The following is a 13,251-nucleotide window of genomic DNA, read 5'->3' as shown; positions in this document are numbered from 1 at the left end:
TGCCCGCATGAATAGTCGAGTTAAATATCTAAAGATCAACACATAATCTTATCTAAAATTACGATTTTTAGCATAATTTTTGAAATGCATGAGCATTTTAGGTATCCACTGATGAGCATCTAAAATTAAGGAATCTATGCAGAAATTAGACAAAATTTAATTGTATAATGAGTAAATGTATTGAAATTCATTTCGTAAAAGTTGATTAAACTATCAAAAAATGTCAAAAAGTGACCATACCAAAAGTAACGGACATCAGACCAAAAAAAATGCGCTCCTGTTTAATCCCCCAAAAGAAGCAGAAAAAGTAAGACAACTTTTAGACTCATTCTTCAATTTCTTTAGCAAGAAAGGGTTTTGTCATTTTGCTGTGCTGCAATAAATGATAGAATCATATATTTTGAATAGAAAGACTCACACAAGCACACAAATATGCAATCAATAGACATGGAGAGAAGTCAAAAAGGAGAAAATTAGAAGATTTAACGTGTTTTATATTCAGACATTGAAAAAAAAAAGTTCTTCGTTTTTGTGTCTTCATTCAACTAAACTGACAAGAATGCCTGACATTATTTCTACCAAGAAAGAAACGTAAATGGAGATGGGAAAAGATAGATCATGACAACAACGAGAGAGAACGAGAAAGTGAAGAAGAAAAAAAATTATTAATGCTTCCTTTTTATTATAAATGGTTTTTCATTCATTTTGACTTAAATTTGTTATATACAGTATAGTGTGATGCGAGAGAAATGATAGTGCTATCAAGTTGAGCGATAAGTGAGGCCCCAAAAATGCCCTAAAGGCCGTTCATATTTCATATGCTTTTTTTTCTCTCTCACACTTCTCTGCTGTTTCATAGACTACTATAAAAGGCATTAATGGAAGTAGAAAAAAAAAATTATTATATATTTTAAATTGTGATAGCGATGCCTTTAAGCACTTTAAGGTTCTCATATTTTTCCTCAATCATCGTCATCAACAACGTTGTCATGATGATGAATAAATAAAAGTTTAGAATATAAAGGTAAATCACATGATGAGATATTAAAAGCTTATTCGAGATATTTGATATGTCAGCATGAAGCTCTTCCTCACTCTTTCTTTTTACTTTTTTTTTTTAATTTTTAAACAAAGTCACAGAAATGACAGTGAAAATTTTTATATTGCAATATTTCACATCTTCTTTTACTTACGTTACATAAAATTACCTGAATATATTATATCTATTGCAGATGCAGCAAACATGTATGTCGAGGAATCTGTCAGCTAAGACAGTCGTGAATTTATTTAACTTATATTTCTTTCATATGTGTAATGCATATTCATTTTTATTCTATTTTCTTTAATGCGAATAAAAATATGCAAAATGAGAAAACTGCACTTGATGTTGCTATTTAAATAACATAAAACGTGATCTTTACATTTGCCTTACTTCTATTCTATTCTTATACAATATTCAGCATAAGTGAAAACGTCTGCTGAACAAGAGATCTTCACTGTATCTTTTCTTTGCTTAGTAATCCTTTTAAGTGAACACAAAATATGTTAATTTCTATTCTAGTCAAGAACTTATGAGCAGACGCACACGTGTGCATGAATATTGGTTTCTACTTTTTATTTTCATATGTAAGGACTTCTTTGAATGGTTAGTTCTGCTTCTTTAATAACTTTTTTTATTACTTGACATATCAAGGAATGTCAGAGTCAGAGTTGGTGTCTACACAATTAAATTGAATTAAATCTAAAAATGAAATCCTTTGCATCTAGCTACAAACTAGTATGTCCATTATACTCCCGAATGGACAGCTAAACATAATGCTTGGTTAAAAACTAATTTACAGACCGTGCCAGAGAAAATATCATTTGTAGATCGAAGGTTTAGTTAACAACTAGACATTATTTCAGGTTATCCACTTGAAGCACTTTTATGAAATATGAATTTAGAATTCTATTCATATGATGTCCATTTGAGTCTTTGTAAACCCTCGTCCTTCTTGGATTTTGCGAGAATATTAACTGATTTAATATAATTTTTCTCTTCAGAATCGAAACCTTTTCTCTTTTTAAATTCCATGTCTTCATAAATTTAATCGATCAGCATATTTTATTAAAATTGGTCATCCATCAAAAACAAACAAGCTTTTTCAATTTAGAAGCATTTTATTTACGATCAATTTTTTGTAGAACAATGTGAATTGTAAAAACCGAAATATGGAATGTTTTATGTCGATTTTTTTAAATTAAATTCCAAACTTCTCCTTGCTTTCATTTTATCCAAACGTTTGTTTGATTTATGACCAAATGAGAAAGGAAATAAAAAATTGATCTTTCCTCTTAGTCAATTCTTTTACTCTGTATAACTGTATATTTCAATTTTCTCAAAAATTTCTAAAACATTTGTTATTAAATTCACCTAGGAATAACGATAAGAGCAATTGTGATTGAATTGGAAATAAGTTAATGCATATTGCAGAAGGAAAGTTTGTGTAGTGAAACATATAGTATAAGAATGAAAGTAAGTGGATTGAGAAAAAGAAAAAACCTAAACCATCAAGTAGTTTTGGAACGATCTTAAGACATTTCATTCTTCTGATTGCATTCAATACTGTTATTCAACTTGAAAAAATAAATAGATTTCAATATGTACACAATTCAGGAAGAAAGAAAAAAAAGGAAAGCATTCATCGATAACTTGCTTGCATTTTAACGTTAACTGAAGTGCCATTAAATCCCATATACACAGAAATGAGTGAATAAGTAGTATGTAGCAGTTGCTCAACTCTTTCCATCAGTTTGATTGATGGGAAAATTGAAAAAAAAAAAAATAAAAAGAATTGTAAAGCATTATTGTCAGTGCATTTTTCCGAATGCTTTCCCATCAATGAATAAAACTCCATTGCAATTGCTGAAATTGCTTGCTCTCAAACGTCACATTCTATCTTCTTTTACAATGATTTCATCTATCGATTCCTTTTTTTTTAAAGGATTCCTCTTTCCTTCGTTTTTATCTAGTCATACAGACGGAATAAGATGAGAAACATTCAATTGTATACACATAAAAGAACTAAAATGAGGTACATCAAGTGCTATAAAGCAGACGGAATGTAACCTATATATGTGTTTAATACAATTCACAAGAAAAGCTGTATAGCTTTCATTTCAATTTCTTCTAAACTTTTTTAAATGATAAACTGAAATGTGTGCTAGAGTTTATTTTCATGCATTATCAACGTTTTTTTTATACTCAATTCATTTCAAAAATATTGTGAATTCATATATGTGCAAAATGCTCTTATGTATGTTTTTCTCCTATAGTTATTTCTATATCTCCTTTATATTGCATTAAACTTAAATATTTTTTTGTTGCTTTCACAATATGCAAATTTCTTTCATTTCTTTTAGATCGACAATGCATCGCAACTTTTCTCTTTATTCTGGCAGCTCAAGAAAATGACATGAATTTTTTAAGCACACTTCTTGAGCATAGTCTATTGGCTGAATTTCATTTTGTCCTTTGAATTTAAATTATTATCATAAAATGAACGAATTAATTGTTTATTTTTATTGACATCTTCCTGGTCGAAGTATCACGTAGACGACCAAAGAACTAATGGAAGGAAGCAGTCGATGGTGACAGTACTGCACATATAATTGGGAATTGATAAGTGGTAGTCAGCAATAGAGCTAGTTGTAGGTGGCAGTTATTAGGGGTCGTGGATCAGAATTGATCTGTATGGCCAGGGAAGTAAGTATGTTTAAGTCGAAAATATTGAATTTAAATAGAGAATCGGAAACAATTATTTTGATAAAAATTGAATTCCACAAATTTTAAGTTTGTACCTAGACATTCGGTCGACTTCTGTTCGATTCGGTCAAGCAATTCGATGTCAACCCTAAAGTTTTACAATGCTCTTATCAAGCTCTTATACGTAATACAAATCGAACAAACTCTAGGACAAGTGATCAGAACTTTACTTTATACTTCATGCTTCATGAATATTGAAATTTTAAGTCGTTCTATTTTGATCATCGATCGATGCAATTTCTCCACATACCACTCTGAGGATTTCATCTACTTATGTCTTTTTCACTTTCTTAAATAACTACACGATTCCACTCTTTCTTCCATTGTAGCTTAAAATGCATTTTAAAAAAATATAAACTTCTAGAACGGTTTTAGAATTTGGTATCTAAAATTGTATCTTTATTATGTTTGCTCATGTACGTATATGTTGTTATTTAAAGTGACTGCTATTCACTGATATTGAAAGTGCATTTTTGAGCATAATGTACTTATTTATTTTGCGATTAAAAAGATTGAATCCATTAAAGAAAATTAAAATGCTAATTTTCTGTGAAGTTGTTTTTAAATGTTCTTTTGAAAACTTTTCATGATTAAACTTAGACGTGAGCAGTTAAGGAACATCATTCTTTTGGGGAATTGCATATCCTATTTTATCAGCAGATTGTTTTCGAAAGATATGCTTAATATGGTTTTATAAATGATTGAATTTTGGAAAACGTAATTGTTATTGTTATTAAATTGGGGCTAATTGTTTAAAATCTGAATTAAGGATGGCTGATATGATTTGAAAATTTAAAGAAATTGGTTTGATTTTTACTATACTGTGCTATCTAAATAGAGTGGAATATGGAGTATTGAGCTATATCAGAATCATATATAGACAATTCTATCATTACGATAGTAATGATTATGGTCAATAATATCGTGAGTCGATGTGGCCGAGTGGATAGACAAGCAGTAGATCTGTATGATTTTTGATATGGCTAGGATTTGCACAATTCTCTAGACATTGTACATACATATATACTTTACTTACTGTGAAGATTATAAAGATTATTTTTGATCACTGGTTTTCCTTAGACAGGACCCAATCTTGTTTTTATCAACAGATCAATATAGCAAATTTGACTTTTTAGAGTTAGAGCCTCTAGTAGATTCAAAAATGACTATAAACTTTTTGTTTAATTTTCCTAATCGTTGGGCCTGTTTTGGTGTGATGTAAATGTCAGTATTCTCATCTCCTCACATTTTGTTATTTAAAAAGCAATCCCTCAGTCGAATCTGCTGAAAGCATCATTTTAAATTGATAACAAAACATTTTTCTATGCAGAAAAAAGTAATAAAAATATTCTAACCCAAACTTTTTCTTTTCACTTTCCATTTTGTCTGAAAATTTATTTTTTTCATCTTTGGTTGTTTCTGTTAAGGTGCCAAAATGAAGCAAAAGAATTGAAGAAAATGAAAAAAAAAGAGGAGAAAAAAAAAAAATTATATAAAATTGGATGCACGTGAAGAAAATGTTTGATGTGCGGCAATTTATGGAATTTTTCCTTTCTATATTATTTTATATAACATAAAGGAAGGCATTATAATGTAAAAAGGAAGTGAAAAGTGATAACAATTGAAATTTTATGAACATAACTTTTTGTTGTCCAAAATATAAATCATTTTTTCCCCTCAGTATTTCTTTTTTCCAACCATTATGTTATTATTTTATTATTGTAGAATTTTCCGACATTGCCGTTGTGTAGTAAATTACAACAAAATTAACACATTATTCATTAATCAAATGTGACTGTTGTTACCGTTACTACCATGTTGTCATGTACATACATACACACAATCATAAGTATTTTCCACTTTCCAAGGCTTTTTTTAAAAAAATAAATTATTGTTCTCACTGCCACCGACACCACCTACCTTAACATCGTTAAAAAAGCATTATTACTTTAGCTTTACCTGAAATAGCTTCACATTAACGTTGGAGACTTTTATGATTAAACAAATAATATTAAGGAGCAGAAGAATCATTAAATCTATATACGTGAATCAAGACTGTTTTATTATTTGAAATATATTTTTTACCCAATAATTACATTTTTTACTGTTATATCCTTCAACTTTGAACTGTAGACTTTATTTTCTATGTCGCAAGAATAAAAATGGAAATGTAAAGTGTGAGGAATGAAAGAAGAATAATATTATACAACAATTTTCCATCGATTTTCATTTTCATTATAATATTTATATTCATCCCTTCTCGTTGCTTTATTTTTATCGCGTTTTTTTTTCTATTTTCGTTATGACTTACTAAGGTGTTTTGATGTGAATAAAAATAAATAAATAAATGGATGGATGTATGGAGGGAAAACAAAAAACAAAAAAAGAAGTAAAGGAAATGGATGATTTTGAACAGGGAAAAATACTTAAAATGCTAATGCCTGACTGCAAAATTATGAAACTTTTGGTGTTGCTATATATTTTTCACTTGACACAAATTGAGAATCGATTTAAACACTTCATCCTGCATTTATATTATAATGAAATGAAATTATGTTGATTTTCTTTTTCTTACGCATTTTTGCATATTTAAGGAAAGATTTTCATTTATTTTGTACTTGTGCCTACCTGAAATTTTTTAAGTCAATCTTACTCATTTTCACAAAAGCTGATGAAATTTTCCTTTGGAGGGTTTTCAATGAATTTTTATGAAGACTCAATTATTGGAGGGTGAAAGCACGTTGACAGGAAAAGTTGCAATTCAAAAATGTCTGGTGCTACTTGTTTAATGGTTTTCGCTGCTATTAAAAGCTCCACCTGCAACAGTTAATCAATTTTTGCAGACAATATAATTTTAACAAATGTTTTTTAGCTTTAAATCCTATAAAATTTCATATTCTGACCTATTGTCACTTATGTTTGCCTATATGTATATCAATAGGGTGACTTTTTTCATAAAAGGAAACGTTGACACATTTTGTCTGCTGTCGCGATGTTGAAAATAACAAAACGAGCACATCGTTCACGTATCTGCTCTTTTCCATCTATTCATATATGAATGAATGGATGGATGAAGAGCACATTCTACTTAATGCTAACTATCTCCTTTTCTTTTTCCACTCTTTCAGTTTTCGATTTTCATTCAATTTTATTTGCACTTTACTTTACTCTGCTGTCAGTCAAGGATTTTTATGACTTTTCTTATTTTCCATTTACCATTTAATAGAAAAAACAAAAGTTTATGTTTGTAAAGGAATTTGTGTTGAATACTCAAACAGGCTGATGGAAATGTTTTTATTTATCAATAGTTTTTTGGTGGTTGGAGGCTATTCGAAGCCTAATTTTGAAGTCAGAAAATTTGAATAAATAGATTCACTTAATCTTATAAACTTTTAATTCATTGGTTCGTCAATTGATTAAAGTTTTGAATTATTTATTAAGCTGTAGATTGAGACAAGTGGCAATTATGCTTATTAACTTTTAATATTCTTAATCCTTGGCTTTAGTAAGACACAGTAAGATACTCTGTTGAATATTGGGAGCAAAATTTGTATGTTTCGAAATTAAGGAGTAGGAGTCGATTGGCCGAGTGAGCCATGCAGAAAACTTAAAAGCTCTGTGATGGAGCTTTCTTCATTTGAGTCACACGGGAATGTGTCATGCTTTGAACACATTAAAATAATTATTGGAATATATACACTTTAAATTTAATAACATTAAAAATTAAAAAGGGCGATAAAGGTGTCTGTTTGCTGTTAAGTAGCAAATGTAATAAAATTATGTAAAAAGCTGCTATTAAACTCCGACTCATGTCTAACTCTCAAACGCTACATTTTAACGCAACGGCAATTTTCCGAGTAGTAAACTGTAAATAAATGTATATCCAATTTTGTCATGAAAACAGGATAACGTGGGACTAAAGAATTATTTCAACAATTTTTCACATTGACTGTATAATCATCATGTTGCTCCTGTATGCATAGAGCGAAAAAAAATATATATATATAAATTTATGTGTGTGTACATGAAAAATGTGTGTATGTGTGAAAAATGGATGGGAAATTATAAAAGCCAAAGACAACAGAGATATAGAGAAGGGATAGAGGGAGACGGAGGATAGAGATGTTTAAAGAATTATTTATGCATAACAGACTGCGTAAAACAAATTTGCCATGAAATGCAAATATTGACAGTCAAATTTTTTATTACTTTTCCATTCGCTACATTTTATGTATGTGAATGTGTCGTTATAGGCATAAGCTATCCTTATATTCAGCACATTTTGTGACATTCCCTCACGTTCAAGAACGAACATGAATGAATGGATGTGTGTGCAGTAGCGAATAAAAAAATAGTCAAAGATAATAAAAATTTATGTTTGTTGAGGAGAAGAAGACAAAGAAATTTTTGTCAAGAAATTGCCGCAGATGCTTTTGATGATTTTTAAAAACGACTCCTTTTCGTACTCACTAATTCTCAAATCTTCCCACTGCTAAACATTTTAAGGAAGAAAACAAATAAACGCCTGAAAATTCAATTAAAAATTTTTCTGTTCTAAAATTTTCATTTTTTCACTGCTTTATTTACATTTTTTCTCTCTTTTTGGTTTGATTTTCATCATTTCTACATTATGATAATGTTTCATATTCGAAGGATTTATTTTGTCTTAAAATTTTCATCATTTTTATATCTCTATTCATATGTGAAACATAAGGCAATTCATTGAATTTTATTTTTGTTTATATTTACGTCACATTCAAACTTTTTTTTATCTTTTATCATCATTATCATCGCAATTATTTTCATATATTATCACACAATCGAATTGATTCCGATTGGAACATATTGAGATGTTGCCACTATGGGGACGAGTCAGTATATTTCAAGTATATTAAGAATCAAGTGACAATCACTTAGCGAAAACAACAAAATTTGCCAATTGGCTGCCACTTGATTCTTAGTATTTTTCAGCTTCGTCACCATTGTGGCAATATTTCAACATGTGTCGATCGGGGATATGTTGGCTCTCTTTCATACACATACCTCTTATTTTAGTATACATTACCAAACCAACATAAATATGATATGGTACAAATGATTCATGGCAGCCAGTTGTTAGCCGAATGGCATCCAAATTGCCATATGGATGACACCTGACTGTCACAAAAAAACTTGTGCTCGGGTAAGGCTTTGAGGATCATCTCAAGTTCTCGTTTTAATGGAATTTATCTCAATTATTCTGGATGTTTTCAGAAGAAAATCTCAAAAATGGAAACCCATCATCCACGCCTCGACATACATATGCTGTTTGTTTGTGTGCATTTCCTCATCATCTCGACAATAAAAAAATTCTTTTCTAGTATTTGTGTCATTATTATTATTATTATTTCTCGTTATTATTTTATTACCATTTTGGGTAATTAAACACTCTTAGTTGATTAATGAAATTTATGAGCTTAATGAGTGAATTTAATCTGATTTGTTATTCTTTATGAGTTTCAAGGGATGTGAAACTTTCTGATTTATTTTTTACATATTGAATCTGTAATTTTTGATAGAAAAAGAACCAAAAAATTTGCAAATTGTTATTTTATTGTTGATGTTTTACGTGCCTTTTTGAGAGACATAATTAAAAATTTTTATATTTCATTTCATGTTGTCGTTTATCTGCATTAAAATTGAATATATTGTCACATTTTATTGTTTTAATTAATTTGATGACGCTTCCATTAATAATGAATTTAATGAATGCTGATGATAATGATGAGATAATTTCTTTCAAGGAATGGTACATATTTGATTTTTAATTTAACTTTTTACATCTCAAAGATGTTAAGTTTCAATTCATAAAAATAAATTTACAATTTTCTGAACAGACAATGAGCATGTACATTAGTATGCTCAAAAAATTGACCACGCTCAATTATGTTGATTGAGTTAATTGACAGACGGAAGCCAGCGATAGAGCCAGCTTTAGACGTCATCTGATTGAGGTCGTCAATCACAATTGGTGCATGAGCTCGCTAATTTAGCTGAGTATGCTCCTTGTCTGTCAAGGTTTGAAAAACTTTAAACTTTTTCAAGTGTTCACACTTAGACATGATCTCGAAAATTCAAATAAAAATCTCAAACTAGAAATTCTAAACTTTTTGAACAGTCTTCAATTACTTCGTGATTTATTGAGATTTTCAAGAAAAAGAAGAACTTTTTGTATTTTCGAGATCAGTCGTGGGTGTGGACGCCTTGTACATATTTTAGCTGAATTGTTCACGCTTTTGAATATTTGCAATTTCTATGAAATTTTGTATACGTTAGTTTGATAAGACGATGATTTCAATGTTTTGACCTCGAGTGGACAATTTGACATTATGTCTGGCTAATAACCAGACCTAAGGTCGATTCATGACATTTTCTCTAGAATCCGTATAATTTGTCATTTGTCGACCGTAGGTCTAGCTTCTAAATTGACATTCCATCAAGTGATCTACTCAGGTGCTGTTCAGTTGCTTCAAATAAATTTTTTTACACTAATATTCTTATAACCTTACTCGTCGACTATTTATTTATCACCACATCATTTTGAACAGAGATTCAATATACACAATATATTTATATTAATTTATTAGTATAATGCAATCATAATCATAATCAATTAATTAATTATAATTTCCTACTTGTATTTCATCTGTAGAAATAAAACATTTGTTGGTAATTATTATCGGTTTGAATAATTATTTATGTGTATTAATTAATTTTACAATGGAATATTTATGGATAATAATTTGAAATAAAATTTATTTTATTAATTTTTCGTATCCCTTGAATTTATGTACTTTGTATATAGCACTACTATAATTTCAGTTCCTCATAAGTTCTATTAACTTAATCAGCAACAAAAAGTTCATCTAATCATGTTAATCATAAATCATTCATCATGATAATAAAGGAAAATAAAAAAAAAGTTCTTTAATGTAAAAAATTCGTTTGTGTTTCCATTATTTCTGCTACATTACCTTCTATGTACACAATAGTTAATGTATGAATTGAAAAAGTCCCCTAATTAGAAGCTCTCTTTTGTTATATTTATTTCTATCTCCATCCGGATATGCTAATTATATTATTAGAACATTAATTAGTAAGATTGCTATAAGGATAATTGCAATTGGCATTTTTAGACTCCACGCGCTGCTCCTCACTATGAAAAGAAACAATAGAATGGATAATATAAAGCTTTAATCATTCATATTGACTTAGTACATTATTAGCATTATTACCAAGCAGCATTGCTTCTCTACTATCCATTGATGATAATCGTCTATGAAGTACACTCTCTCGACCATTCTGTAACAATGGTGAGAGATTCGCTACACAACGTACCCTCATCACGCCATCGAAGAAATGCCGTCCATCGACAGGAATGTTTAAACCAAGTGATGATGTTATTAAACCATGTGCATGATACATATCACGGTAATTTGTTAGATAATTGCTGTTCATAACCTACATATGAAAATTGAGGAAAGTTTTGTAAGTAATTGAGTTATTTTGTTTGGTGCACCCACTAAAATGTTGATTACGATTTTCATGCAACTTAATGCAATTTCTTCATTAATGCGCAGATTTAAATTTTTATTTCCAATCTAAATTCAAGTTTTCATGATGATCAATAATTTAACAGAAACATTGAATTGGATTTTTCTTTTAAAAATTTTACTCATTTTCATAATGTGCTGCTTACATAAACAAACAATGGCACAATTTCTGCAGCTGACATTCACAAAATGTAAACCCAGTTGCTAAAATTTTCCAACAAAACAAAAGTAATTAAGATTTTTTGCAAATTATCTATAAAAGTTTTGCATTTTTGAACAAACTTCAAAAAAAGTGTCAGTAAAAATTAACACAACACCGACAAATGTTGAGGATGTAAGAAGTAGTTTAAAAAATACTGGAAGGTATAAATTTTTATGAAATTTTCATCATCATTTTCACAAGGAAAAATAATAATAATAATTTGCTGTGGTAAAACTGAATGAAAAAAGTTTTTTGTATATTTTTACTGACTTCATAATTGAGATTCATCGAGGCTGCTTGTAAAATTAATTTAGCGCAAAAATTCTCACAATATAAAAGAGAAACTGCTTGTAGTTAAGGGTTGAAAAAAAGGAAAAAAATAAAAGTTTTAGTTTTATACTCTAGATATGAAATGCAAATTTATTGCAAAGTAGCTTCCAAAGCACACAGAAGAGGTAAAATAACAAATAATAATTCAGGAAGAGAAATTTCCTGAAATTTACTTAGCAATATATCCATCCAAACATAGTTCTTTTGCACTATCTAACTATAGTTAACTGTAGCTTCTGTCTACCTTCATTTATGATAATATTTATTTTCCCTTTTAACATCAGCAATTCTTCCCAATTTTTCCATACTACTTTTATATCCTTTCTAACGTTTTCACTTCTTTACTGTAGTACGGTGTTGTACTCACTCACTCAATATTTAGTTATAAACTAGATATTCGTACTCTTATGAAAATATTGTTTAAAGCAAAGAAAATATTGAATATAATGAGATTTTGTGGATTTTCTGATAAATTCAGAGGAATTATTCTTGAAGTCAGCATTTTTTAGATTCATTAAATAAAAATGATTTAACTAGAATCTAGTGCATATTTAAATATTAATCTGTTGGAACTAAGCAGTTCTGCTTCAAACGTCCAACATGTTTATATCTAATTTAACAACCAAAATGTAACCAAGTTTTATTCAAGTCTTTTTGTTCAAAAAGATATTTTCTTAAATGTAGATATGACTTTTTCATCTAGAATCTCTCAGTTTTAAAAAGTTTAGTAAACAATATGATAGGGTTCGTACAAAAATACCTGGAACCTTGGAAGAGCTGTAAGGTACAGCCGAAGCAGGCGTGCATATCTCAAATTCAGAAAATGCAAGCCTGCGGTTCTTAACCGAGCTCTACAATAAGAGTTTGTTCAAATATTTAGAGACTTCTGTTTCAAAATATACAGCCATTATGATGCAATGATACAATAAGGGGTAGTTCCAATATTTTGTTACTTAAGCCTCAAAGCTGCTATGCTTAAACTTTACTGCTGTCATGATGCAATGATGGTGATATTTTAAATGTGCTGATTTGGTAAATTCATCAAACATAATTGTCATTGTACTTTTATGTCAATATTTAACTTTGGAAAAATCGATTCAAGCCTTTTTCTCCAGACAATGTCTCTAGCCAGACCCCTATCTCTTCTTTTATGGTTGTATATCCTCAGTTCAGCCATTAATTGTATGGAGTTCAAAATAATTTGAATTTAAATCTACATTTTCTTAAAAGATTACCTGACAAAAAGTAAGACGGATACTTTAAAGTCATTCAGTTCTGCCACAAAATTTCTTTTCATTATACTTGAGTAATAAAACATTAAC

The 13,251-nt window shown here is 29.3% G+C and overlaps 1 protein-coding gene across 2 annotated transcripts in view; it reads right to left on the bottom strand.

The window, feature by feature from the left end:
* Positions 1 to 10,621: 10,621 nt before the first annotated feature.
* The window catches only part of LOC139097631 (uncharacterized), a 39,906-nt gene continuing 37,276 nt past the window's right edge, over positions 10,622 to 13,251 (bottom strand). Inside the window, exons 8-10 of one of the 2 annotated variants that reach the window (XR_011545085.1) lie at positions 11,080 to 11,305; positions 10,819 to 11,000; positions 10,624 to 10,710 (exon numbers count right to left, since the gene is read on the bottom strand). Coding sequence is in view for 1 of the 2 variants with exons in the window: in XM_070649524.1 (XP_070505625.1) it covers positions 10,918 to 11,000; positions 11,080 to 11,305 (309 nt within the window). In the remaining variant the exon portion in view is untranslated. Of the gene's footprint in view, positions 11,001 to 11,079; positions 11,306 to 13,251 lie in introns of both variants that reach the window. The other variant, XM_070649524.1, reaches the window with a different exon arrangement.

Source organism: Chironomus tepperi, unplaced genomic scaffold (assembly GCF_022539635.2).
Source record: "Chironomus tepperi strain 1889 unplaced genomic scaffold, CSIRO-AGI_Ctep_v1 contig_425, whole genome shotgun sequence".
In the NCBI taxonomy this organism is placed as follows: Eukaryota; Metazoa; Arthropoda; class Insecta; order Diptera; family Chironomidae; genus Chironomus; species Chironomus tepperi.
This window is presented reverse-complemented; position numbering and strand designations above follow the sequence as displayed.